This window comes from Microcebus murinus, chromosome 19, assembly GCF_040939455.1.
Source record: "Microcebus murinus isolate Inina chromosome 19, M.murinus_Inina_mat1.0, whole genome shotgun sequence".
NCBI classification, from domain to species: domain Eukaryota; kingdom Metazoa; phylum Chordata; class Mammalia; order Primates; family Cheirogaleidae; genus Microcebus; species Microcebus murinus.
In genome coordinates, this window is record NC_134122.1 from 47,337,440 (window position 1) to 47,362,946 (window position 25,507).

General features: G+C 41.1%; 1 protein-coding gene across 2 annotated transcripts in view; it reads left to right on the plus strand.

Annotated features, from left to right (window-relative positions):
* The window catches only part of FMN2 (formin 2), a 307,908-nt gene that overhangs the window by 72,057 nt on the left and 210,344 nt on the right, over positions 1 to 25,507 (plus strand). For both annotated transcript variants that reach the window (XM_012738321.3, XM_075995507.1), the window contains exons 4-5: positions 2,746 to 2,801; positions 23,794 to 25,463. In XM_012738321.3, coding sequence (XP_012593775.2) covers positions 2,746 to 2,801; positions 23,794 to 25,463 — 1,726 coding nt within the window. The remainder of the gene's footprint in view (positions 1 to 2,745; positions 2,802 to 23,793; positions 25,464 to 25,507) is intronic.

Genomic DNA, 25,507 nt, shown 5'->3' on the forward strand with positions numbered 1-25,507 from the left:
CACTGAGAGGCCAGTTTCCTTATTTGCTCCCGGCAGGCTGACATCTCGCCACTCCCTGCAGGAAGCTCTTTGCCATTTCTCATGCTTCCCTTTATTTTCTCCTCCCTATACCGTCTTTCTTCTATTTTCTTGCTTTCTTTTATTCCCTATTATTTTTTCTCTTTAACCTGTATTTTTCTTTCCTCTTAGTGGTTCTCATGCATTTCCCCTTTATTTTGCATTAACATTATTCTGTGCATCTCTTTCCTCTTAAAATCTTGGCTCTCGAGAACCCCTGTGTTCCAGCTTAGGATTTCGAAGAGAGCATTTTGACATCTAAACTTCTCTTAGATATTTTAACACATGAATTCAAGGAAATAAAATATGTAGTGATGGGGCTGGGAAAATGAATTCAGTTCAGGTAAGCTTTGAATTAGAAAGAGGGAAACTGCAGGTTCGGGTGTAGGTTTCCAGAATATTTCACTGACACATCGTTCTAATAAACATTGTTTTCTAAGTCCATTGTTCTGCCAAACTACACTTTGTTCTTATTTATTATCAGATCCCAGAAGTTTGCTCTTTGGGACAGGTCGGTCACCATGTCAAGGACTATAGAGAAAGCTGAGAAACATTTTTAATGTAAGGAATTCTTAGTGTATGACCAGAAGATCCTTTGGAATCTTATGGCACTATCAGAAAGAAGAGGAAGAGAAAGTTTTCCTCCATTGGTACAAAGTCAGTGCTTGTCTTGAGTCTATTGTGTTTGGGAGGATTTGGAAGTGACACACACACAAAAAAATCTCAGAAAATGAGTTTGGATTTGCTTTAATATTAACTCTTTGACTAGCTGTGCTGTTAAAGATCTTTATTCAAATTTGGCTAACCCTGGTGTTCAGTTCAGAGTAGAGAATTGCCACTGTAAGAAAGAAGAATCCCTTTTTGATCAGCTCAATCAAATGCAGTATTTGGGGAAATGGTTGTATTTTAAAGCTACTTTGTTTATATTCTCTTGCCACTCTGACATCTGTTGGTAAGGGACTACATCATGCACTTCTCAATGATTTTTGTTTTGAAAAATACACTCTTAGCTGAGGTTTAGAAAGTAGCTAAAGGCAAGGCAGTATCTATATTGCCTCTCCTAAAATCATTACTCCCTCTTTCCTTCCCCAGAATATCCCACTTTGCATAGTAGCACCCACTTTCATGGTCTGATCTTTGTGTGGATCTCTCATTTATTCTTTCATTCACTCCTGTAATCACTCAACAGATATGTTAAGCGCCTGCTACGTGCCAGGCGTTAGCTAGATGTTGAGGCTACAAGAGGGGAGAAAAATCAACAGAAACCCTTGCTTTCATGGAGCTTATGTTCTGGTGGAGTAAGAGGTATAAATAAGTACACAAGCAAGGGAATTACGGGCCATGTGGTGTGATGGTCCACGTTAATGAGGAAGTAAGGCCAGGGTGTAGGGGTGCTGAGGAGTGGGTGGGGGTGGAGCTGCTCCTTTAGATGCCCAGAGAGGCTGGGGCAAAGCCCCGTGAGAAGGGGCCCAGAAGGTGGGCAGGCAGGTAGCAGGAGGAAGGGTGATCATTCTGGGCAAAGGCAACAGCTGGCTGTGGCTCTGAGGCCCTGTGGAAGAAGTGCGACCAGTGTTTAGAGCACAGTAAGCTGCCAGCAGAGCATCGTGAGTAGGTGGGGACAGAGGGCGGTTAGAGAGGTGAGGGATGACAGCAGATGGAACCAGGCCGGTGGGCCCAGGGAGAGGCTGAGACTCAGAATAAAGTGAAAAACTTTCATCGTAGCTTAGTAATATGTTTTGCCGTTTAAATACCACACGTCTTATTTTTCTGTAGCATTGTCGTGCACATCAGCTACGATGCAGCTAAATTGGGGATGTTGAGGTGGCCATGAAGAGTGGCTACTGTGTCTTGTGTCCGGGGTCTGGTCTGCAGGCCAGTGTCGGGGGTGGGGGGAATGTGACAGGAGACATAAGTTCTAGTCTTCACCTTGCCACCAACTGTTTGCACTATGGGCATTGGGTTTCTCGTCTCTAAAATGTGGAAGATGGACGAGATCAGTGGTTTCCAGACTCAACTCCACGGAACACTTGGGATTCCTGAGGGCCTTTTCATTTTTATTTTTATGTTTTTAAATTCGTATGCAAGCTTCACTTAGAAAGTGCCCTCTAGCTTAAAGTAAAAAAAAATCCAGGACTTGGTTTTATCCCTTAGGTTTTCCAGCGTGATGAATTTGCAGTCTCGTAGAATCCCAGGTACAAAGACCAAAGGAGCAAAATTCCTTCAGGATCCAGTCGTATTCAGTGCCTCTTGGTGACAGTGCCCATCATCTCTCCGTGAAATCCAAAGATAATTTATTATAGTTAGATCCAACTTTTGAGGCCACATCCTTTAAGATCCATGGCACAGATGTTAGATTAGTGAATAGTAAGTGAAAGTCTTAGGGACTTCCCGGCACAATATAGAACGTAGCAACTGAAACAAATAATTGTGGTCGATGTGTAAAGAAGGGCATAGGACTATTCCAATATTTTAAAATAACTAATAACATGAGTGTTCATCATTATATGTGTTATATATACTGAAAGGTAGTCATATCCTAATAATCCAATAATATAATTGGAAGAGAGACTGGATATTTTTGGTATGTATGGTTAAAGGTATATTTTAGTGAAAGTTTTATTTGCTGACTGAGGAAATAGGAAAACTTGTTCTTTAAGATATTGACTGTCTGCTTCCTTTGTAATCCAGAATCTCAATCTGCTGTTTTGGAAACTCCAAGAAAAGGTTCAGATGCCATCCAGCAGGTAAGAAGATCTGACTGGGGTGTTGACTCTCTGTCTCCGTTATTTATCTTGAAATTGTGACCGACTCTGATTTATCTCCCCATCTACCCAGCTGGCGAGATTGCCCTTGCTTTCCTGAGCCTGCAGGGGAATCCAGTCAGGCAGAAGGGGATGTTTTCTTCCATTTATATTTTGCAAACAAAATCAGTCTTGAAGTGGAACTGACTACAAGCTTTTCAGAAGCTGTGTCATTCCATATCTGGCCAAAGAGTTGGGCCCAACAACAGTTGGCTCCAACAGGGAACTGGCTACTCCAGGGAGAAGTCAGCTCAGTTGTACCTGGTGGGCAAATAGTCCCATGGATATGATTTGTGTGTGTGGCAAGATTATAGCTCATGGCAGCCTTGAATTGCTAGGCCCAAGTGATTCTCCTGCCTCAGCCTCCTGAGTATCTGTGACTACAGGCATGCACCACCATGCCTGGCTAATTTTAAATATTTTTGGTAGAAATGGGGTCTCACTATGTTGCCCAGGCTGGTCTCGAACTCCTGGCCTGAAGTGATCCTCCCACCTTGGCCTCACAGAGTGCTGGGATTATAAGTGTAAGCCACCATGCCTGGCTGGATATGATCTTTAAAAAATGTCAGAGCTTTTCTAAAATCAAATAAGATTCTTAACTTGCTTTGGTGGATGAAACATTTGTTAGTTAATTTCCATGGATTTTTTTTTCTGATATTAAAGAAGCCAAATTTTGTCTTTTTTTCTTGTATTAAAATGGACTTCTTATTAAAAAAAAAACAAACAAGAAAGGAAACATTCATATGGAAGAGGAATTGTGGGTAGCAATTTCTATTTTGGATATAAAATTACTTGTTAAATGTATTGATGCTCCCAACCATGCTTTTGACAATAACTTAGTATTGGCAATCAGTAGTAAGCTTATGTTGAGTGTGGTCTAGGAGAAAATGAGAGTCATACCTGGGTTCTACACCTAAGTCTATTTTGGGTTCGTGTGACAACATACTTATAATAGATTATCTAAGACATAGTACTTTTCTCTGTGAAAGTAAAGAATTGGTGATCTTTGAGAACTCTTCAAAGCATAAAATAACTTCCCTTTTAAAAAGAAGTCCTGGCCGGGCGTGGTGGCTCACGCCTGTAATCCTAGCTCTCTGGGAGGCCGAGGCAGGCGGATTGCTCGAGGTCAGGAGTTCGAAACCAGCCTGAACAAGAGCAAGACCCCGTCTCTACTATAAAAATAGAAAGAAATTAATTGGCCAACTAATATATATATATAAAAAATTAGCCGGGCATGGTGGCGCATGCCTGTAGTCCCAGCTACTCGGGAGGCTGAGGCAGAAGGATTGCTTGAGCCAGGAGATTGAGGTTGCTGTGAGCTAGGCTGACGCCAAGGCACTCACTCTAGCCTAGGCAACAAAGACAGACTCTGTCTCAAAAAAAAAAAAAAAAAAAAAAAAGAAGTCCTGCATCAAATAGCAAGTTGTGCTCCCTCTGGTGGAGAAATATGGGCATAACATCGGTTGAGAATTTAATTTTATAGTCTATGGGAGCTTTCAAAAATACAGTTAGATTGGCTATTGTAAAAGTACAGCTGCTCTTAAGGATATTGTCATAAAAGTCAAGTTTTCTAAGCTTATTTTTGTCAGAAGAGACCTACGTCAACCTGGAGGCACTTGGAGAGGGGCATGGTGGACTCAGCTGACAATTGCTTAATTAACTGCAGTGATTAGCCAGTAGTGAATGAGATGAAGACCAATAGAGGTAAAAAAAAAAAAAAAAAGGAATAGTAAAGTCAGCAATAATTAAGAAAAATTGTGTCCTCAAATACCCTCCCATTTTTTTTGACTTGTGTTGGAGGCATGGCTAAATTGTGATCTTAAAGAATATATTAGCTTTTTCTAAATTCTTATACCAAGGGCATATATGAAAGAATTATTTGTTATACGAAAAGAACCTGGACAAAAAATATTCTGTAATAGTAACAGTGGTAAACCAGGTACAACGTCTATCTATATAGTAACCTGTACCACTATAATATTTCAAGACATATGTTCATTTGTGTAGATTATGGAGAGATTATCTGTTTTTCTCAAGTTATGAACCATGGTAAAATATATTGCAATATGCAGAAAACTTAATGGACTGGTGATTTCAAAACACCTGATGTAGAAGCTTGGAGACTTAAGGGTGAAATAGATTGAATAAATGTCACACCTCCTTTCCTTGTTGACAGTGAAGCATCAGGAAATACAATAAATTGAGAGGTAACAATTTTTGGAAGCAATTGAGGTTATGCACTGAACAATGATATCATTTACCTTTGGAATCATTGACTTTTTGTCATAAGCTTATTTTATTTTTCTTGTTTGCTTTACCCAGGGCTTATAATTATATTGTCTCTTCAAGTTCTTAATAGAATGTTTTGTGACACTAAACTTTTTAAAAAATGTTTTATTTTTAATTTTGGGTACATAATAGTTGTATCTTTAAAAGGCACATGTGATGTTTTGATACCGGGATACAGTGTGAATTAACCAAATCAGGGTAACTGGAGTATCCATCACCTTAGGCGTTTAACATTTCTTTGTGTAAGGAACATTCCAATTCCACTCATTTAGTTATTTTAAAGTATACCCTAACTTATTGTTGGTTATAGTCACTTTGGTGTACTATTGAATATAGTTCATTCTAGGTAACTATATTTTCACACTCATTAATCATCCCCAATTTATCTCCCACCCCCATACACTTCCCAGCCTCTGGTAACCAACATTCTACGTCTGTCTACATGAGATCAGTTGTTTTTAATATTTATCTCCCACATATGAGTGAGAACACGTGAAATTTGTCTTTCTGTGCTTGGCTTATATCACTTAGCATAATGTTCTCCAGTTTTATTCATGTTGTTTTTAATGGCAGGACTATATAATAGTCCATTGTGTGTATATACCACAATTTCTTTATCCATTCATCTGTTGATGGACACTTGGTTGCTTCCATATCTTCACTATTATGAATAGTGCTATAATAAGGTGCCAATATCTTTTCAATATACTGACTTCCCATTCTTTGGATATACCTAGCAGTGGGATTGTTGTGTCATATGGTAGTTCTATTTTCAGTTTCTTGAGGAAGCTCCATACTGTTTTCCATAGTGGTTGCACTAATTTACATTCCCACCAGCAGTTTATGAGGGTTCTCCTTTCTCTACGTCCTTGGCAGCATTCATTATTCCCTGTCTTTTTGATAAAAAGCATTTCAACTGGCGTGAGATGATATCTCATTGTAGTTTTGATTTACATCTCTCTGACTAATGATGTTGAGCATTGTTTCATATACCTGTTGGCTATTTGCATGTCTTCTTTGGAGAAATGTCTGTTCAGTTCCTTTGTCCATTTTTTCATTGGATTATTTGATTTTTTTCCTATTGAGTTGTTGGAGTTCCTTGTATAATCTAGTTATTAATCCCTTGTCATGGTTAGTTTGCAGATATTTTCTCCCATTCTGTGGGTTGTCTCTTCCCTTTGTAGATTGTTTCCTTTGCTGTGCCGAAGTTTTTTATCTTGATGTGACCCCATTTGTCTAATTTTGTTTTGGTTGCCTATGCTTTGGGGTTTTACTCAAGAAGTCTTTGCCCAGACCAGTATCTTCAGCTTTTGTTTGTCTGGAAAAGTCTTTATTTCTCATTCATTTTTGAAGGATATTTTTGTAGGATATAATATTCTAGGTTTAAGATTTTCTTTCTTCAGCACTTTGAATATGTTATGCCACTCTCTCCTGGTCTGTAATCTTTCCACTGGGAAGTCTGCTGCCAGACATATTAGAACTCCTCTATATGTTATTTTGTTTCTTTTTTTTTTGCTTCCCTTAGGACCTTTTCTTTATCTCTGACCTTTGGGAACTTTATTATTAAATGCTTTGAGGTAGCCTTGTTTAGGTTAAATCTGCTTGCTATTGTATGATCTTCTTGTACCTGAATATTGGTATCTTTCTGTAGATTTGGAAAGTTCTCTGTTATTTCTTCTTTGAATAAATTTTCTATCCCAATCCCTCTCTACCTCCTCTTTAAGGCCAGTAACTCTTAGATTTGCTATTTTGAGGCTATTTTCTAGATCATGTAGGTGTACTTCATTCTTATTTATTCTTTTTTTCTCTTCTGACTGTGCATTTTCAAATAGGCTGTCTTCAAGCTCACTAATTCTTTCTTCTGCTTGGTCAGTTCTGCTGTTGAGAGACTCTGATGTATTTCTCAGTTTGCCAATTGAATTCTTAAGCTCTAGAATTTCTACCTGATTTTTTTATTGTTTCAATATCTTTGCTAAATATTTCTGATAGGCTTTTGAATTCCTTCTCTGTGTTGTCTTGAAGTTCATTGGCCTTCTTCAGGACAGCTATTTTGAGTTCTTTATTGAAAAGATCATCTGTCTCCATCCCTCTGGGATTGTCAATGGTACCTTATTTTGTTTGGTGAGGTCATGTCTTCCTGGATGTTCTTGATGCTTGCTGATGTTCATTGATGTCCAGGCATGAAGAGTTAGGTATTTAATTTAATTCTTCACAGTTTGGCCTTGTTTGGACCCTTCCTTTTTGTGAAGGCTTTCCAGATACTCAAATGGGATTGAGCATTGTGTTCTAAGTCTCTGGTCACTGCAGCTATATCAGCACTGGGGGTGCCCCAAACCCAGTAATGCTGTGACTCTTGCAGACTCCTGTTGATACCACCTTGGGAAGATACAAGAGAATTCCCTGGATTACCAGGCAAAATCTCTCACTCTCTGTGCTGGGCTGCTGAAGTTGGGGAGGAATGACAGGGGCACTTCCTTGTGGCAATCAGTGCCAGGTCACACCTGAAGCCAGTCCAGTCTCACCTAAAACCAGTGGTGACTGATGCCTGGATACCTCAGATGTTTATTCAGAGCCACACGGCTCTGTAGTTAGCCTGTGAAGAATCCTCCGGGGACCACCCTTCAAAGGCAGCATGTTTCCATCTGGCCCAGGGTGAGTCCAGAAATGCCACCAAGGCTCGGACTCGAGGGCCTGGTACTTAATTTTACTGTGGCTGAGCTGGTGCCCAAGTTGCCAAAGTCCCTTGAGCTCTTCCCTTTCCTTTCCCCAGGTGGAAGAGGACTCTTCCTAAGACATACTGCCTGTAGTTGGGGGAGGGGTTAACGTAGGCCAGGGGTCCTCAAACGTTTTAAACAGGGGGCCAGTTCACTGTCCCTCAGACCGTTGGAGAGTGAGGTGCACATTCCACACATGCGCACTGTGGGCCCAGGACGAGCTGGCTACTAAGCAGGACAGGCAGTGGTGGCAAAAACACCCAGCGGGCAGGAAAGGGATAAATATCCTCGGTGGGCTATAGTATGAGGACGCCTGACATAGGCACTGGCTTGGCTGCAGCTGCTGGTGTCACCCTGGGTCTTGTGCACCCCAAGTCCACTGGCTTGGAGCCAGCACAGCCACAGCAATTGCCTGAGGGCTGCAGCCCTCATGGCCCCACTGCCTTAGGAATTTAGTCCAGGCCCCAGGCTGCTCTTTTTCTGCGGGTGGTGGGGCCATCTTGGACTCAGGCTTCAAGGTGGAGAATTTCCCTCTGGTCAGGCTGGTCTAAATGCTCCCGCTGTGGGCACCGGCAGAATTCTACCCTGCACTCTGTTCCCCTGTGCCAGGGTGGCCCGGAGTTTCGGTGCAAAGCCCTTATAATCACTTCGCTCTCCCTCCCAGGGGTGTCCAGGTCTCTCTGCACTGGGTGTGACACAGCTGGGGGATGAGGGAGGAGTGGTGTAGGCAACGCAGGATTCTTTTCTGCCTCTTCAGAGCACCACATAGTAGGATCCCTCACCTGGTGTTCAGTTCTGCTGAAGGCGCTTGCCTGCGTGGGTAGTTGTTGAATGTGACGTTCCTATGGAGGGATGATCGCTAGAGCTTTCTATTCGGCCATCTTTCTCGGCCCCCTGTAAGTTTATTTTATGGGGTGGTTCTTCTCTTAGATGACGCGGGTACGTTTTATAAGAGCCTAAAAGTAATTGGTCATGGAGGGATACAAAAAGCTAGAATTAATTATCAACCTACTGCACACCTATTCTTTTACTGCATCACCTTATACAATCCTTACAATAGTCCTTTAAAGTAACCATTATAATCCACATTTAGCTGTAAAGAAAATGTTTATAGGAGTTAAAAGTAACTTGTCTAAGGTCACAAACTCCATAAAGAGTAAAGCCACGATTTGAATGTAGGTCTGTTTTATTTTATGCCTCTACTGTGATAAACATTTACAGTTTTACATTAGCAATCACCTTATGGCTATTTGGTGCTGTCTCATGCCCAAATCGTCAGATGGATGAGATGAGAAGTTTATTTTGAAAGTTATTCTATTATATTTAAACTATACCATTTATGAGAGTCAGATGTCAAGCTACATTATAGAGGCACATAAGCATTCATATTTTAGTTTACCTACACAATTTGAAGTTTTCCTAGGACTTTGTCCCAAATTGTGTTAATTTTACCAACTTAGTGCTTTATTACTTTTTTAAAAAGCTCACGATCTTAGTTTTTCATGTAAATTACCTTGCCTTTTTCCTCTTAGTCACTAGATGGCAGTTCTGTATCTCTGTGAAGTATCGCTGCAGGAGGAAACCAGGAAGTTTTAAGCCAGTTTGCTCTGTATGAATGATGGACGAAAGAAGTTTTCTGGTCCACGCAGTGCTGCCTGCCTGATTCTGAGGCCGTAAGGCGAGATCCCAGGACTGCTTAGTCAGAGGCATGCAGCAGAGTTGGAAAGCATCCTCTAAGTTTTTCTTCAGATGTGCGTTCAGGCACCTGCTCTCTCAATCTGAGTGCATTGGAATTTATTGAATGAGTTTGACTTCTACTTTCTCCCTGTAGTTAATAATTCTAAGATCTCAATATCCCTAGAAAAAACACATGACTCATAAAGCCCTTTTCTCAACTCAGAGGAGTCAAAGGCTGGCGTTGCCAGAGAGTCTGATGCTTAAAGCAAATGCAGTTGGCACTTAAAGAAAGGGTGATAGCTATTCCTTGAGTGCTTTTATTGATGATCTTATGGAATTAGGAGGTTCAAAAACAAATCTACATTCTTTAGACTTACTGATTATTTTAATTTCGAGTGAAAATCTGGTACGTCTAAAGAATTATGTCATAAAACTGAAATGGGACTGTTTTTGATTCTGTTTTTTGTCTTTTGGCATTTGAAATACTATTTAAACTGTAAATCTTTTTATACTCTATACTATATAAATAGCTCGATGCCAATTATTTTAACTAAAAATGTTTGCTTCTAAATTAAAGATTGGCATATGGAAATGTGCTTTACCTGGTGTCCACCCAGTTTTTAACTTAGTTTTTGCTTCTGGAGTTATAGATGACATTTTTTGAAGGATTTTCCTATGACCCTTGACATCTTTCTAATGCAAATGGACTAGTTGAAAGGTAAATAAAATACAATTTGGATCTTTAAAAACTCTAGCTTTGGGTAAGAATTGATAATATTAAGCAATTGAAAGTTGGGTCTCTGCACATACAATATTAATTATCAATACCGACATCTATTACAAAAGTGCTAGATCACAAGAAATTAAACAATATCAGCACTGTCTTCCCCCATGTGTTGTGTGGACTATATGCCAATGTATTCTCAAGTGTCAGAAAAATATTCTGCTCTGATCAGCTCTACTGGGCCTCCTCAATGCCCAATTCGATTGCAAATTTATTTGAAGATTCAATATTTTTTCCATTGGATTTCCTTACAGTATCTGTTCTACTGCTTTATATACAGTGACCACTCTGTACAATTTATTAGTTTCAAAAACATCTTTAGGAACAAATAAAGGAGTGAATGTGAATAACGGGGTGGGGGGTACCTAGGTGACGGTGCTTGACAGATTATTCGCAACTGTCTCAGAAAAGTTTGAAGAGTCAAAAAGAAGCATTGGTCAGATCAGAAGACACATGTAGGGGGAAAGCAACTGCGAAAAAATAATGATGGAGACTCACAAAAAGAAGATGACATTTGAAGTGGGGTGGAATGTATTCGACATATGGAAGTGTAGGAAAAAAAATATCATTGTTTAGTGTGAGGTCCTTCTCCACTTGAGACAAAAAGTAATATAAATTTACTAGGTAATTAGAAACCAAACAATGCACAAGGCACATGAACAACTAAAATATAAAGCAGAGTAAGAAAAATAGGGCTTAAAGGAGAGGGAGAGAGATGCATGGGGTCTGGAACCATGGGTTGGTCATCCTTGAAGTCTTCCTCAGTGTCTAATCGTTCTTAGGTGCTCCACAAACACTTTGACCAATAAATACTCGGACCATATGAGTCTGGAATGGGTGAGAGATGCTCAGGACAGAAGGAGAAGTGAGGATACCCTTGTGAGGGGTGCTGACATGAAAATGGGTAACGTTTTGGAAGATGTCTGCCATACTATGTTAAGGGGAAGAAAGGATTTTTTTTCTGGAAAGAACATTTTTATTTTGTGAAAACTCTAAGGAAGTGTGAGAAAAATGTAAACATTTTAGCTGTAGAAATTTTGAAAAAAAAAGGAAACTCTTCTATCAGTTTTAAGAATGAAAACCAGTCACCATCTGGAAAGCAGTTAGAACTTGAGAATGTGAAGAAAGAATTGGATGTCACAGCTTGTTTTTCTCTGGGGTAGTAGGGCTTGGAGGTGAACGAAGTTATTATATCTTTGCACTATTGAGTTTTAGATGGTGTAAAACTAGTTTGTGCACCATTATTAACAACCTGTGGAGAAAGGCAAACAGTTCAAGCGGCTGATCTAATGGGATAACTGAGCTGATATAAAACTCTTTGCTTATAAAGGAGGCTTATCCTTTAGTGAACATCTACTGACCTACTGTGTGCAGGATATTTGTGGTAGATATTGAAGGAAATACAAAGAATTATAAGGTGAAGTCTTGTGCATTAAGAAGCAGATAGCTAAGTCAGAGGGATTAATCTCTTCTGTATACATGAAATGATTTGTAAAGATGTAATTCTGCCAAGATATTTAGTGTTATGCTGTATTACGGAACGTAAAGAAATGGGAAGATTGCTGAGAGACAGTAATTAAGGACAGCTTCTTCGGGAAAGTGAAGCGTAGGTCAAATCCTTAGTTTGCACAGGTGGAAGGAAGAGCATTTGATTGCAGAACAGAGTAAAGGCACAACGGTAGGAGTGAACACGGCGTGGGGGTGGGGGACTGTGGAATTGCGTAGCGGTACAGGTGACAGGAGAAGTAGCTCGGCTCATTCCCCCCCCCCAGACCCTGCTCTGCTCTCTGCCTCCTAGGCCGCCTCTGTGTGTGTGCACCCCAACAGCGCCGTAGCCCAGGGCCCCATCTTATCTGGAGGACTGCAATATCCCCACGACAGGTCTCTCTACTTCCAGTCTTAATCCCTCCTAATCTCTCCTCCACAATGCCCTCCGGAGTTATCTTTCTCAAATCCAAATTTGCTTATGTCTGATATCTGCTTAGACTCATTCAGTGACTGCTCATAGCATTTGAGAAAAAGCTCAGACTCCTGAGTCTGACATGCAGGGTTTTTCCCTTACCACCCTCTGTCTTTAGCCTTATCACTCACTATTTCCTACATGTTCGCCTTGTTCCAGCCTTAAACAATAGCCTAGTTTTCTGCAAGCTTCAGAAGCCTTCCTATCTGTATTTGTATATGTGTTTCTTCTGAATTCCTACTCCTTTTTTTTTTAAATCTGCTTAATTCCTATTTTTCAATCTAAACTCAACTTCTCCCTAGACACACCCACAAAGCCTCAATCTAGAGACCCCTTTTGATGTCCCTACCCTGCGGGTTGTTGGATCATGCTTGCCTCATAGGCTATTGCTAACATAGTATCTGATATTTGGGGGAAGCCCAGAAATATCTGATGAAAGAATAGATACGTGGGAGACCACATGACTAGAGCAGAGGCTGCATTTCGGGAGTGGTAGAAAATTCACTTATATTCATATCAGAGTGGGTTGAGGATCTGGGCTTTGGACCAGTTTGCCTAGGCACAAATCCCAGTTATTCCACTTTTAACTCGGGAACTGTCAAAGATAAACACAGTCAGCCACTAGTTAAAATGGCAAGGACCGATTTTATTATCAGTAGTAACCGTTACACTAGGAAAGAGCCCAGCATGAACTAAACTCAACTTTGATTTGTGCAGAGGTGACTTAGTATTTTAAAGGGAGAATAAAGGAATAGGGTGGAGGGTGAACAGAGGCTCAGGAGTGAAAAATTGCAAAGGGTTTGTCAGTTAAATGAGTCTGGGCCAGCTGTGTGTGTTAAGTGGCAATTGTCACAGTTAGGATTCTCTCCTGTTCCAGAGACTATGACACAGGGGGCCCAATCCTCAGGTGTTAGCTGAAATAAACAGTAAACTTTTTTTTGATAGTATTGAATTTTCTCAGGCAGGCACTTTAGGGGGGGGCTACGGTTATCTTAGGGGTACAGCCTTGAGCTGTTAGAAAATATGTTAGTGTTTGTCCAAGTCTAGAGGCCAAGGTTGAGGCTTAGTCAAGAAGAGAGCTCAGAGGAGCCTGGCTAGGGTTAGATCAGGGAGAGAATCTTCATCAGAAAGTAGGAAAAGCGCTTCACTCTGTGTGCCTTCGTTTCCTCATGTATAAAATGGGCATGCTGATAATTCCTTTCTTATGGAGTTTTTGTGGGCTTGAAATGCGTTAATTTACGCGAAATGCTTTGAAGAGCTCCTGGCACTCAAAATGTTTGCTATTATTTTTATTATTGTTATATGTGATGAATACTCTGGTTTTGAAAGTTGCTTTCATAATATAGTTGGTCCTCATTATTCGTGCATTCGGTGTTTGCAAACTCGCCTGCTCGGTAAAATTTATTTGTAACTACCAAATCCCAGCCGTGTGGAGCTTTCATGGTCGTTTGCAAGCACGCACAAAGTGGCGAGAGATTCGAGTCACTTCCTGTGCACTTTCCTAGGTGAGGTTGAACAGGGCGAAGTTCTACCTCCTCCTCTCAGCTCTGGTGCTATAAACACTCGTCCTTTTTGTGGTCTGTTTTGTGCCATGTTTTTCACATTTCTGTGCTTTTTCTTGGCGATTTCTCCGTTTGAAATGGCCCCCAGCGTAGTGCCGCTGTGCTGTATGGCGTTCCTAAGCACAAGAAGCCCATGACATGCCCTCCCGTGGAAACGCATGTCAGATAAACTTCACTCAGCCACGACTGACAGAGCTGTTGGCCATCAATTCACAGTTAATGAATCAATATGACATACTGAATAAGGTGTCTTTCAACAGAAACATACATTTTTAAAAGGTTATATATTGATCAGTTGACACAAATGTGACCAGGGGCTTGCAGGATTCTAACCTTGTATTTTTTCTAGGAGTAATGGTTCAATATTCACTAATGCAGTGTTCGCATTGACTTTCTAGAACAAAGCTATGGATGATAAGAATTGACTGTATCTTATTTAATTCTCACAACACTCCTTTGTGATAGGCAGGGTTGGGTAATTGGGTATCCACATTTTATAGACCATTAAAGATCTTATGAGCCAAGCAGAGAATTTAAAATGTCTTATGCTCAGCAGTTAGGAGCTGTGAGTTTTTGAGCAAGGAAGTACCATGAGGAGCTAATGTTTAAGGAATCATTTCCTGGTGAGGGAATAGAACATTGATAGGAAGAGGGAGAATAGAGCCAGTTCAAAGGACTAGATGTTAAACTCTCGAAGTAACCCTGTTGTGAGGTGATGGGAATCTCAACCAAGGTACTGATGGGATGCAGGAAAAGTAACAACCAAAGAGTGAAAGGATGGATTTGGTGACCATGTTTAGAATATGACTTAGGCGGTGGTTCTCAAAGTGTGGTCCCTGGACCAACAACTTCAGCCTCCACTGGGAACTGGTGAGAAATGCAAATTATCTGGCCCTACCCGGATCTACTGAATTGGAAACTCTAGGGGTGGGGCCCAGTAATCTGTGTTTTAATAAGCCCTCTAGGTGATTCTGGGGCACATCAAGTTTAAGAGACAATGGATTAGAGAAATGATTGAAAGATGTTACCAAGCCTAGGTAAACTGTAAGGCAGGGAGAGAATATTTTGTTGGAGGATAAGATTAAATTGGCATACAACTCCTAAAATCCTTGCAATCTCCAAAGTGATAGCAATTTTTTTTTTTTTTTTTGTATGCTACTGAGTTTACTGGTAGCTGGCAGCCCCTGGGTAGCTCCAGATTGGGCTGGTCACCAGAATGACCAAGGTTAGGACTTTCAACTCCAGGGAGGGGAAGAGGGGCTGAAGGTTAAGTCAATCACCAATGGCCAATGATTTAATCAACCATGCCTATGTCATGAAGCCTCCATAAAAACTTAACAGGATTCAGAGAGCTTCCAGATAGCTGAACATATAGAGGTTCTTTTTTTGGGGGGGGGGGGTGGCTCCAGGAGGGCATGGAAGCTCCATGCCCCTTCCCCCATACTTTGCAATTTTCATCTCTTTATTTGTATCCTTTGTAATATCCTTTAAAATAAACCTGTAAAAGTAAGTATTCCCTTGAGTTCTGTGAACTGCTGTAACAAATTAGTTGAATCAGAGGAGGGAATGGTGGGAACCCCAATTTATTGCTAGTTGGTCAGAATTTCTGGAGGCCTGGAGTTGGGACTAAGCTCTAAAGTGGGCATACTCTTGGGGACTGAGCCCTTAACATATAGGACATGATACTAGCTCCAGGTAGATAATGTCAGAATTGATTTGAGTTAGAGGATATCCAGCTAGTGTCTGTTGTAGCACTGATTGATTGGTTGCTGGTGGGAAGAAATCCTCACACAGTTTGATGACTGGAGTCATAGAAGTCTTTGATACTGATTGTTGAATGAAAGAATAGGAAAAGCACTTTGGTTTGGCTTTTCCTTATGCCCTCAGATACATTTTAAATTTAAGAAAAAGGGTAGGGGCCAGGCGAGGTGGCTCACGCCTATAATCCTAGCACTCTGGGAGGCCGAGGCGGGCGGATTGCTCAAGGTCAGGAGTTCAAAACCAGCCTGAGCAAGAGTGAGACCCCTTCTCTACTATAAATAGAAAGAAATTAATTGGCCAACTAATATATATATATAAAATTAGCCGGGCATGATGGTGCATGCCTGTAGTCCCAGCTACTCGGGAGGCTGAGGCAGAAGGATCGCTTGAGCCCAGGAGATTGAGGCTGCTGTGAGCTAGGCTGACGCCACGGCACTCACTCTAGCCTACGCAACAAAGTGAGACTCTGTCTCAAAAAAAAAAAGAAAAGAAAAGAAAAGAAAAAGGGTAGGGTAATCAAATAGCAGTGATAGCTAAACAGTGATACTGTATGAAGTGACGCACTAATGAGAGAGAAAAACTTACAATTATCAGTATAAAGATGAGAAACTGAAGATGTAAAAATTGATGAGCTTTCATAGTACAGAGAAGATTGTGGGCCTAGGACAAAGTCTCTACTCCCTTCAAAAAAAAAAATCCAGGGGAGGGAACAGAGAAAAAGAAATGAAGAGAAAAAATATAAAATTATAGTAGCCAAGAGAGGAGAGGGTTTTGAGAAGGAAGGAGTGATTAATAGTCTCAGATTCTTTGTAAAGGCCAGGGTTATAGCTCTAGTATTTGGCAATAAGGAGAACATCAGTAGTACCAAAAAAAATAATTCCATGAGAGTGGCAGGGTCAAAAGACAGCTCTACCACTCTAGGTAATATTCCTAATCCATTCCATTTGATTTTATTCAAGATTTCTTCTTTAGGAAGTTTTCTTTTCTTATGACATTTGAGAATTGTTGGGTGTTAATGCAAGGAAAGTGGTTAGGAGGTGAAAAACCGAGCTATACTTTACATCCATAGATCATTAAAGAAAAGCGAAACTATAATAGTGTTTTACTCCCTTGTACTATTGGGGACAATTAAGGAATAGATTGCTTTAGAGCATGGTCCAGAACCTTGCCACAACTCTAGCTCAAATAACAAGAGAGAAAATTCCAAAGACATGAGAGGGGACAAAAATGGCAGGTTCCCTTGCCTGTTTATTTCCCTTCTTTTGGACTCTCTTTCCCAAATGTTTACTACTTCCACTGTGATTATTCACTACAGATGATTACTTCAACCTTCCCGTCAACTTATCAGCTACTGCATTACAGAGATGTGAAAAGTAATGCAGCCAACTGTGATTTCTAAGTTATCCCTCACTTGTCCCTGTCACATTTCTCCTTCATCAGTGAAGGAATTGGAAGCGATTTGTCATATCCACTCCAGTTCCAAAGTATTGCAATTTCAGAAAGTCATTATCTGTTTCATTATTGAAGAAGATCTTGCTGTAGATCTGGAATGCCATCGGTTTATTCCAAAACCGTAGAATGTTTTAGAATTTAGACCATGAAAAATAGAGAATTTATAAGCTTTTGTGAAGAGTAGAATTCCTATTTTACAGCTGTCCAGAGGTATCCTAACTTGTTAGTAATGTCGCCTTAGAATTTAGCAGAACTCAAAAATCTGTGAATAGTAGAAAATGAATTACATATCTGTTATTACAATTTCCAAATAAATTATTACAGTGTTAACTTACTTAAGCATTTTTTATATTCTAGGCTCTGAAAGTATCCTGCTTACATAATAAAGTTCCAAAGATGAGCATATTAACTTTTCAGCAAAAGCTTTACTTGAGTGTATCTTGGCTTCCTTTTTGACAGTTGTAGCATTAATGTTACAGTCATGTTTTCTTTTTCTGGGAATCAGATAATCTTGTATTTGGAAAAATATTTTTGGTGAACATTTCATTTTTTAATAGAAACTTGTATTTTGTGATATGCAAATGTTCAAACAATTTATAAGAACTAACCATCGCCACCCACACATAAGATTATACGGGAATGGAAGAATTTTGGCTGCCTTATTGTTTATAATTGTTGAGCCAAAGTGGATGGCAGACTCTATCACTTGTAATGATTTAGGAGGGTTTTGAAACACTATTTTAAATATACATAATCTCAAAATTGGTGATACATAAAGTATATTACTTATTGTCTTGACTGAAAGTGGATTTATCTTCCCTTCATTTATAAGGATGTACCCATTATATAGGTTCTGTACAAAATTGGCAAGATCACTTTTTTCTTTTCTCTTTTAAGAAAGTATTTAAGTTTTTGATAGGAAAAAAAAAACCTATCAGCATTGGGTAAACTGTTGCACAATTACTGGAAATGCTGAGAGTCTTTTTGAAAAGTGTAGAAGTCTAAAGATAATGAAAAGTGCATTTCTCCATTGTCAAGTCCCCTGAGAATGTGATAGGCCTCCTTCTAGCTGTACTCTGAAGAGATGGAAGATTAAGTTCCAGGCACTGGCCACAGGGGAACAGACTCCTAACTTGAGGGCTTTCCACGGACAAGAGAGCGCCTGGCAGTCTCTTAGAGATTAAATCTGGGCTTTGTCAGTGGGTGGGCCCTGCAGATCTTCAGTCCACTTAGTATGGGTCCCGAGAGTAGGATGTTTGCTTAAATGGCTGGAGAACACACACACTTTTTTCTTGATAATGACTAATATTTACTAATATAATTCTTTATAAATCCCTGAACAAAAAGAATATAACCCATAACAGGAATCAGCTCTTACTGCCGACAAGCAGCACAGCTTTCTCTAGAGAGCTCTGCAGAAAATGTCCCAGCTGACTTTATGAATTGGTCCTCCCCGAGAGCCAGCCAGCCCTTGACTGATAGCCCTGGATAAGAGATGCCAGATAAAATGCTTTGAAGACTCTTAGCTAAATTCAGAACCCCAAATCCTACATACATTTGGCTACTCTGTAATAGGGGATGGCCAGCCTTATTTTATAGGCCAGTCAGTTAAGGTTTGAGATGAGCTTAATTGCTCTGCTTCCCTGGAGTTGGAAAAGGAAGATTGTAACACTGATTCAGGGCCAGGGTTTTATGGTGCAGGTGAAGAACGGTCATCGAAGTAGGGGAGATTCTAGCAATTGGCTTTTTGTTCTCACTTTGGTGGGAGTGTAATGTAAGAAGCAGCCTCTCACCCCTTTTCTTCTATATTCTCTATAAAAATGATCTGTATATAGTTCTCTCTATAAAAATTTCAGACTTTTGTCTTTGCAGTCTGTTTTGTTATCATCTTCATGAATTCCTTGACTTTGCCACTGTTCTGGCACCCAAGACTAGCACTGCTGTAAAAGATTTGGTTTTGGAGTTTTGTCCTCTTCTCACTATTTTCTCTGCCCTTTCTTAGTTCTAGTTCGGATTGCATCTTATGTTTGAAAGCCTTTGAAACTTATGAAGTATGTCCGTTCCTTATTGTCTCAACTTTTTATTATCTAAATGCTCTCAATTATCACTTTGTCTAAAGAATAAGGAAAATAGTGAGAATGGCTTTTTATCAAAAAGTCCCAAAAACAACAGATGCTGGTGTGAATGCAGAGACAAAAGTACACTTATACACTGTTGTTGGGACTGCAAACTAGTCCAACCTCTATGGAAGGTAGTATGGAGATACCTCAAAGAACTAAAAGTAGACCTACCATTTGATCCAGCAATCCCACCACTGGGGATTTACCCAAAGGGGAAAAAAAGACAATTGCATTCAAATGTTTATAGCAGAACAATTCACAACTGCAAAGATGTGGAAACAACCCAAGTGCCCATCAGTACATAAGTGGATTGATACAATGTGGTAACTGTATACCATGGAGTACTACTCAGGAAAAAAAAATGGTGCACTAATACCCTTTGTAACCACCTGCATGAAACTGGAGACCATTCTAAGGGCCTACATTGAAGTATTGCAAGAATGGGAAAACAAACACAACATGTACTCACCATTAAACTGGAACTAAATGATCAACACTCATGTGTACATATGGTAGTAAAATTCAACAGAAATCAAGCCGTGGGTAGGAGGGGATGGATTAATTTACACCTAACAGGTGCAATGCACATTATCTGGGTGATGGATACACTTATAACTTTGACTCAAGCTGTATAAAATTAATTCATGTAACCAAAACGTTTGTACCCCCTGAAATATTCTGGAATTAAAAAAATAGTAAATAAAACAACAGAAAAATACACACTAATAAATTGATCACTTATAAAATTAGATCCAATCCCAAATACCTCCTCTTTTAATACAGACCATCTGTTATTATCCACCATGATTTTGTTTTGGCAAGGTGAGCTTAGCAATGATTTTTGGATGTTTCCCACCACATGATGCAAATACAATGTAAGGTGAAATTGTTAATTTTGCAGAAGTTAGGATTTCTTGAAGTCAGGAAAGGTGATGGTGGAGAGCTTGAATCACATGAATAGTAATTGATTACAACAAGGACCATCTTTTCATAAAAGATATCATGATGTCATATATTATGGCATATACTTTTGTTAGAAAATTAACATTGAACATAATTTAATTCTAAGAATTTGTGCATGCTTGTCATATCTGATAAATTTGTTTTGAAATAAGGTGATATAGTTGCTTAATTTTTAATTTCTTTTTTTAGGGAAAAAGAAATTTTTATCATAATTTATTCTGAAATATTAGTACCTGGTTATCAGTCAGGCTTTTTGCAGAAACCAGAAACTATGCAAGTATATTAAACAAAGAGGTATGCCACATAAAATTAATTTTTGGAAAGGTTAAAAGATTTAAAGGTGAAACTTTGCAAAGGAATCATAGAGAACTGGTCTACCAGAGGAGCTAAAACTTTTGAGGCCACCATTGCAAATTAGAGTGTGGACATTGGGATGTTGCTCAGGAGAAGCTCTAAGTTTAAAACAATTTTTTAAAAAATGTTTATTTTGATAGATTTAGCAATACAAGAGGTTTTTGTTTACATGGATAAATTGTATTGAAGTTATGTCTGGATTTTTAGTGTACTCATCAACCGAATAGTGTACTTTGTACCCAATAGGTAGTGTTTCTTCCATCATCCTTCCCATTCTCTCCCCTTCTAAGTCTCCAATGTCCATTTTACCACTGTATGCCCCTGCATACCTGTAGCGTAGCTCCCACTTATTAGTGAGAACATGCAGCACTTGGTTTTCCATTCCTACATCACTTCACTTCACCATCTCCAGTTCCATCCAAGTTGCTGCAAAAGACATTGTTTCATCCTTTTTATGGCTGAGTAGTATTCCATGGTGCATATATACCACATTTTCTTTATCTACTCATCAGTTGATGAGCACTTAGGTTGATTCTATATCTTTACAATGATATCTTCTCACTATATTTGCACCATCTATTTTTTGACTTTTTTAATAATGGCCATTCTGACTAGGGTAAGGTGGTATCTCATTGTGGTTTTAATTTTTATTTCCCTGATGATTAGTGATGTTGGAGAAGCTCAACATTTTACGATCTTAATTGATAACATTACAGTCAAGACACACAGGAATATGGTTATCACCTCATTCCGCTTACTGAATCTTGCATAGGACTGCAAGGATGGACCTACCTGCCAAAGGAGTCTGTAGATGTAGTTCTTCCTCCCATTTCTATAAATAAAAGGGTGGGGGTGGAGGTTGGGAGTGCCAATCCAAAGTAACTGAAGAAAATTTCTGAAGTGGATTACACTTAAGAGGTGTTTTTTTTTTTCTGGTACAATTACATGATAATTATAATTATCATGTGTAATAGGATCCCCTTTTACCTTTTTCCTTCCTGGCCATGTAAATTAGAAAGGTTAAAAAAGGCCCAGGAATCTTCTCAGTCACTAGTACTATGACTTCTGTTATCACTAACTTTAGGTGCTGTGTTGAACTAGGCGGCGTGTACATATGGGGGCACAAATCCATGTAGAAAGAGGTATAACAATTGCTACTGTGATAGGTCGTATGACTTACAATCACTTTCATTGTGAGTGTGTGTTTTTGAAAGTGTCCTTTAATTTTTATGCTGTTTTCACTGTATTCATATATATATATATATATATATAGTGAAAAAGAGCTGGCCTAGGTAATCACATTTACAAACTGAGTTTTGGAAAACTCTTCCAGAATCTACTTCTTACATGTCATTCACCAACTAACCTCTTTATGTTATCACCATTATGGAAAAATGGGAACCCCACTTAGGTACCAGGATAACTCCAGAAATACTAATGATTCAAGGTCACTTTTAAGAGTAGTATGATGGAAAAATGACAATGATCTATACATTTTATTAATTTAGTATAACAAATTGGATATTGAATAGTTGTACTTTTATTAGGAGAAATTCGGTTGCTAGTTTTTTGGCTTTTGATTTCTTCTTGTACTTACTAGCATCATGATTGGAAAGTGGAATTAAGTGTAATGGCCAAACAGGATATTAAAATTGTTTATTATTGTTATTTCTTTTACCATGGACTACTTAGAAATACATGGCATGATTTTCCAAATTGTGCATTACAATTCTCTCATCTTTTGTGTAGACACTGGTGAAAATTAGTGACTTAAAATGGGTGTGTGTGTGTGTGTGTGTGTATATATATATATGAATACCTATACTTATATATAAAGTACCTCTCAAATTTCATTCCTTTATTAACTGGAAAGTAAATTATTTTTCAGTTTCCTTTCACAGTAGGGGCTACTTGGTATAGTTCTCCTTAGCTCTCAGCAAACGTCATAATTGATCTTCAGCAAGTTAAATGTAGTAAAAGATAGAGTTTCCAGGGAAAAAATCACAGGGGTTGGGATTAAGACCATTAGGTTTATACCCCTTCTTCCTCCATGGGGGCAGAAGAGGGGGAACTAGCTCTGAAGATTTTTATCACATATATCATACTACCAAAAATGCCTCATTTATAGTAAATACCCATTTCTGTCTTGTCCATCTGCATTTTTTTTCCATTGCAAATGGGTTGGATGTCTGTTTTGGATTTAATAAAGAGTAAAGAAAATGTTTGGTTTTTACTTTCTGAAGTCTTTTCTTGGATCCACAGTTTAATCGTAGTAAGCAGGATAGGAGTTTAGTTTTATATTTAATATCATCTTTATATTTCCTCTTAATTGTTCTTCTACTACATATAAAAATCAGGTTCGGAGTACCAGCTTCAGCCTCCCATGTGGGGAAGATGTGTGTGGACGTGGACCTAGGGCTCTTCACTGTGGCCTCTATTGGGATCTTCTCTGAAAACCCCAGAACACTGTGAAGAAATGTTCTCAGCATGAGAACTGCCTCACACCACCCCCCTTTCTTTCCAGCCTAGAGCGAGCAAATCCACATCTGTATGAGCAGTCGTTTGACACTGCAGTTTTCACAGGACTGGATCTTGTCCTCCCTTCTCTTCTACTTCCTCTTCCTTTCTCTTCACCCCTTCCATCCTCTCTTTTTATCTTTTATTTATATTTAATTTTCCCATAGGGCTTCCCCCTTCTTTCTCCCCCAAACTTTTTTTTTTTTTTCCTTGATGGATTCCTAGTCAATTGTGTGTCTTCGGAAGGGAAGACTCCACTTAGACAGGAGGGTGACCCATACGTGCATTGGGATAGTTGTTATCAGCTGTCTATAAATGGTAGAGAACTATCAGTTATCACTTTTTGAAATGCCTTGGGTAAGATGTTAAAGTTCTAGTAAACATGATATAAGTGGTATGGCACATGCTTATAAGGTACATGACCATGCCCGTGCAGATGTCAAAAATATTTCAGATATGCTTACTGGAGACTCGTTCAGTGCTAGCAACATCCTAAGAGCAAATGTCACTAGGCGGGAAAGAGAGAAGAAAGCTGCCTTAGAAATGCACTGGTTGATCACTCAGAATTTTGTTCCCTGTTCTCAGTGCTCTACTTGTCCTCAATGAAATCACTGAAATCCAAGAGTGGAAGAGAGGGGGACACATAGAAACGTTAACAGTATGTTTCTGTGGAGGGATCTTAAGTATTGCAACAAACAAATATGATTTTGCTAATTCTTTTCTGACATCTGGGTTTCTCCTTATTTCATATTTACCTGCGGCCTGTCCTCGTTGCCCCCCAGGAAGTTTCCGACGTGAAGTCTGAGGGGCAGGCGACAGTCATTCAGCAGCTGGAGCAGACCATCGAGGACCTGAGGACCAAGATAGCCGAGCTAGAGAAGCAGTACCCTGCCGTGGACGTGGAGGTGGCCGGTGGCCGTGCAGGGGCTGAGAATGGAGTGGCACCTTCGCACGACGCCCGTTCCGAAGCTCTCAGGTTAGGAGAAGATGATGTCCGGCCTCACAGGGTTTTGCAGGCCAGGTCCATGCAGACTTCGCCCACGGAGGAGGGCGGGACCCTGGCGCTGCCGCAGGTGGCCGCTGCCTCCTCGCCGCCCGGACCCCAGGCGAAGTTCTGTTCGGAGATTTCTTTGATCGTGTCTCCACGGAGAATATCGGTCCAGCTCGAGGCCCAGCAGCCCGTGCAGGGCGCGGCGCAGCCTCCGCCGCCTCCACCCCTCCCGTGGGCCGGCGGTCAGGGACAGCCGGGGGCGCAGCCGTCCCGTCCTCCTGTCCGTACTGAGTTTGAAACCAGCCACGAACACTCTGTTTTCTCCTCCTCGGGAAACAGCTATAACGTCCCGTCCCCACCACCGCTGCCTTGCACAGAGTCCTCCAGCTCCATGCCCGGCCTGGGCACGGCGCCTGCCCCGCCCGCCCCCCTCCCTGGCGCGACAGTGCCTGCGCTACCCGGCGCAGCCATCCCCCCACCTCCTCCTCTGCCGGGTCTGGACGTGCTGCCACCCCCGCCCCCTCCTCCTCCCGGAGCGGGAATACCCCCTGCCCCTCCTCTTCCTGGTACAGGAATACCCCCGCCCCCTCCTCTGCCTGGAGTGGGAATACCCCCTCCCCCTCCTCTTCCGGGTGTGGGGATACCCCCTCCGCCCCCTCTACCTGGTGTGGGAATACCCCCTCCTCCCCCTCTACCTGGTACAGGAATACCCCCTCCCCCACCTCTTCCCGGAGTGGGGATACCCCCTCCCCCACCTCTGCCTGGTACAGGAATACCCCCTCCCCCTCCTCTACCTGGAGTGGGAATACCCCCTCCCCCTCCTCTTCCTGGAGTGGGGATACCCCCTCCCCCTCCTCTACCTGGAGTGGGGATACCCCCTCCCCCTCCTCTACCTGGAGTGGGAATACCCCCTCCTCCTCCTCTACCTGGAGTGGGAATACCCCCTCCTCCCCCTCTTCCTGGAGTGGGGATACCCCCTCCCCCTCCTCTACCTGGAGTGGGAATACCTCCTCCCCCACCTCTACCTGGAGTGGGAATACCTCCTCCCCCTCCTCTACCTGGAGTGGGGATACCTCCTCCCCCACCTCTGCCTGGTACAGGAATACCCCCACCTCCTCCTCTACCTGGAGTAGGAATACCTCCTCCCCCTCCTCTTCCCGGTGCAGGAATACCTCCTCCCCCTCCTCTGCCAGGTATGGGGACTCTACCTGCTCCCGGTCCACCTGTCCCTCCCCCGCCGCCACCCCCTCTGCTTCCCGGATCAGGTCTCCCGCTCCCCGCCCAAGCTGGCAGTAGCACTTTATCGACACCGCAAGTGTGTGGATTTCTTCCTCCTCCGCTGCCGTCTGGCTTGTTCGGACTAGGGATGGGTCAGGAGAAAGCGAGCAGGAAGCAGCCGATAGAGCCTTGTCGCCCAATGAAGCCTCTTTATTGGACAAGAATCCAGCTGCACAGTAAAAGGTAACGCGGCAGCGAGCTCGTCTTTGCACAGTTTGTCAATACGA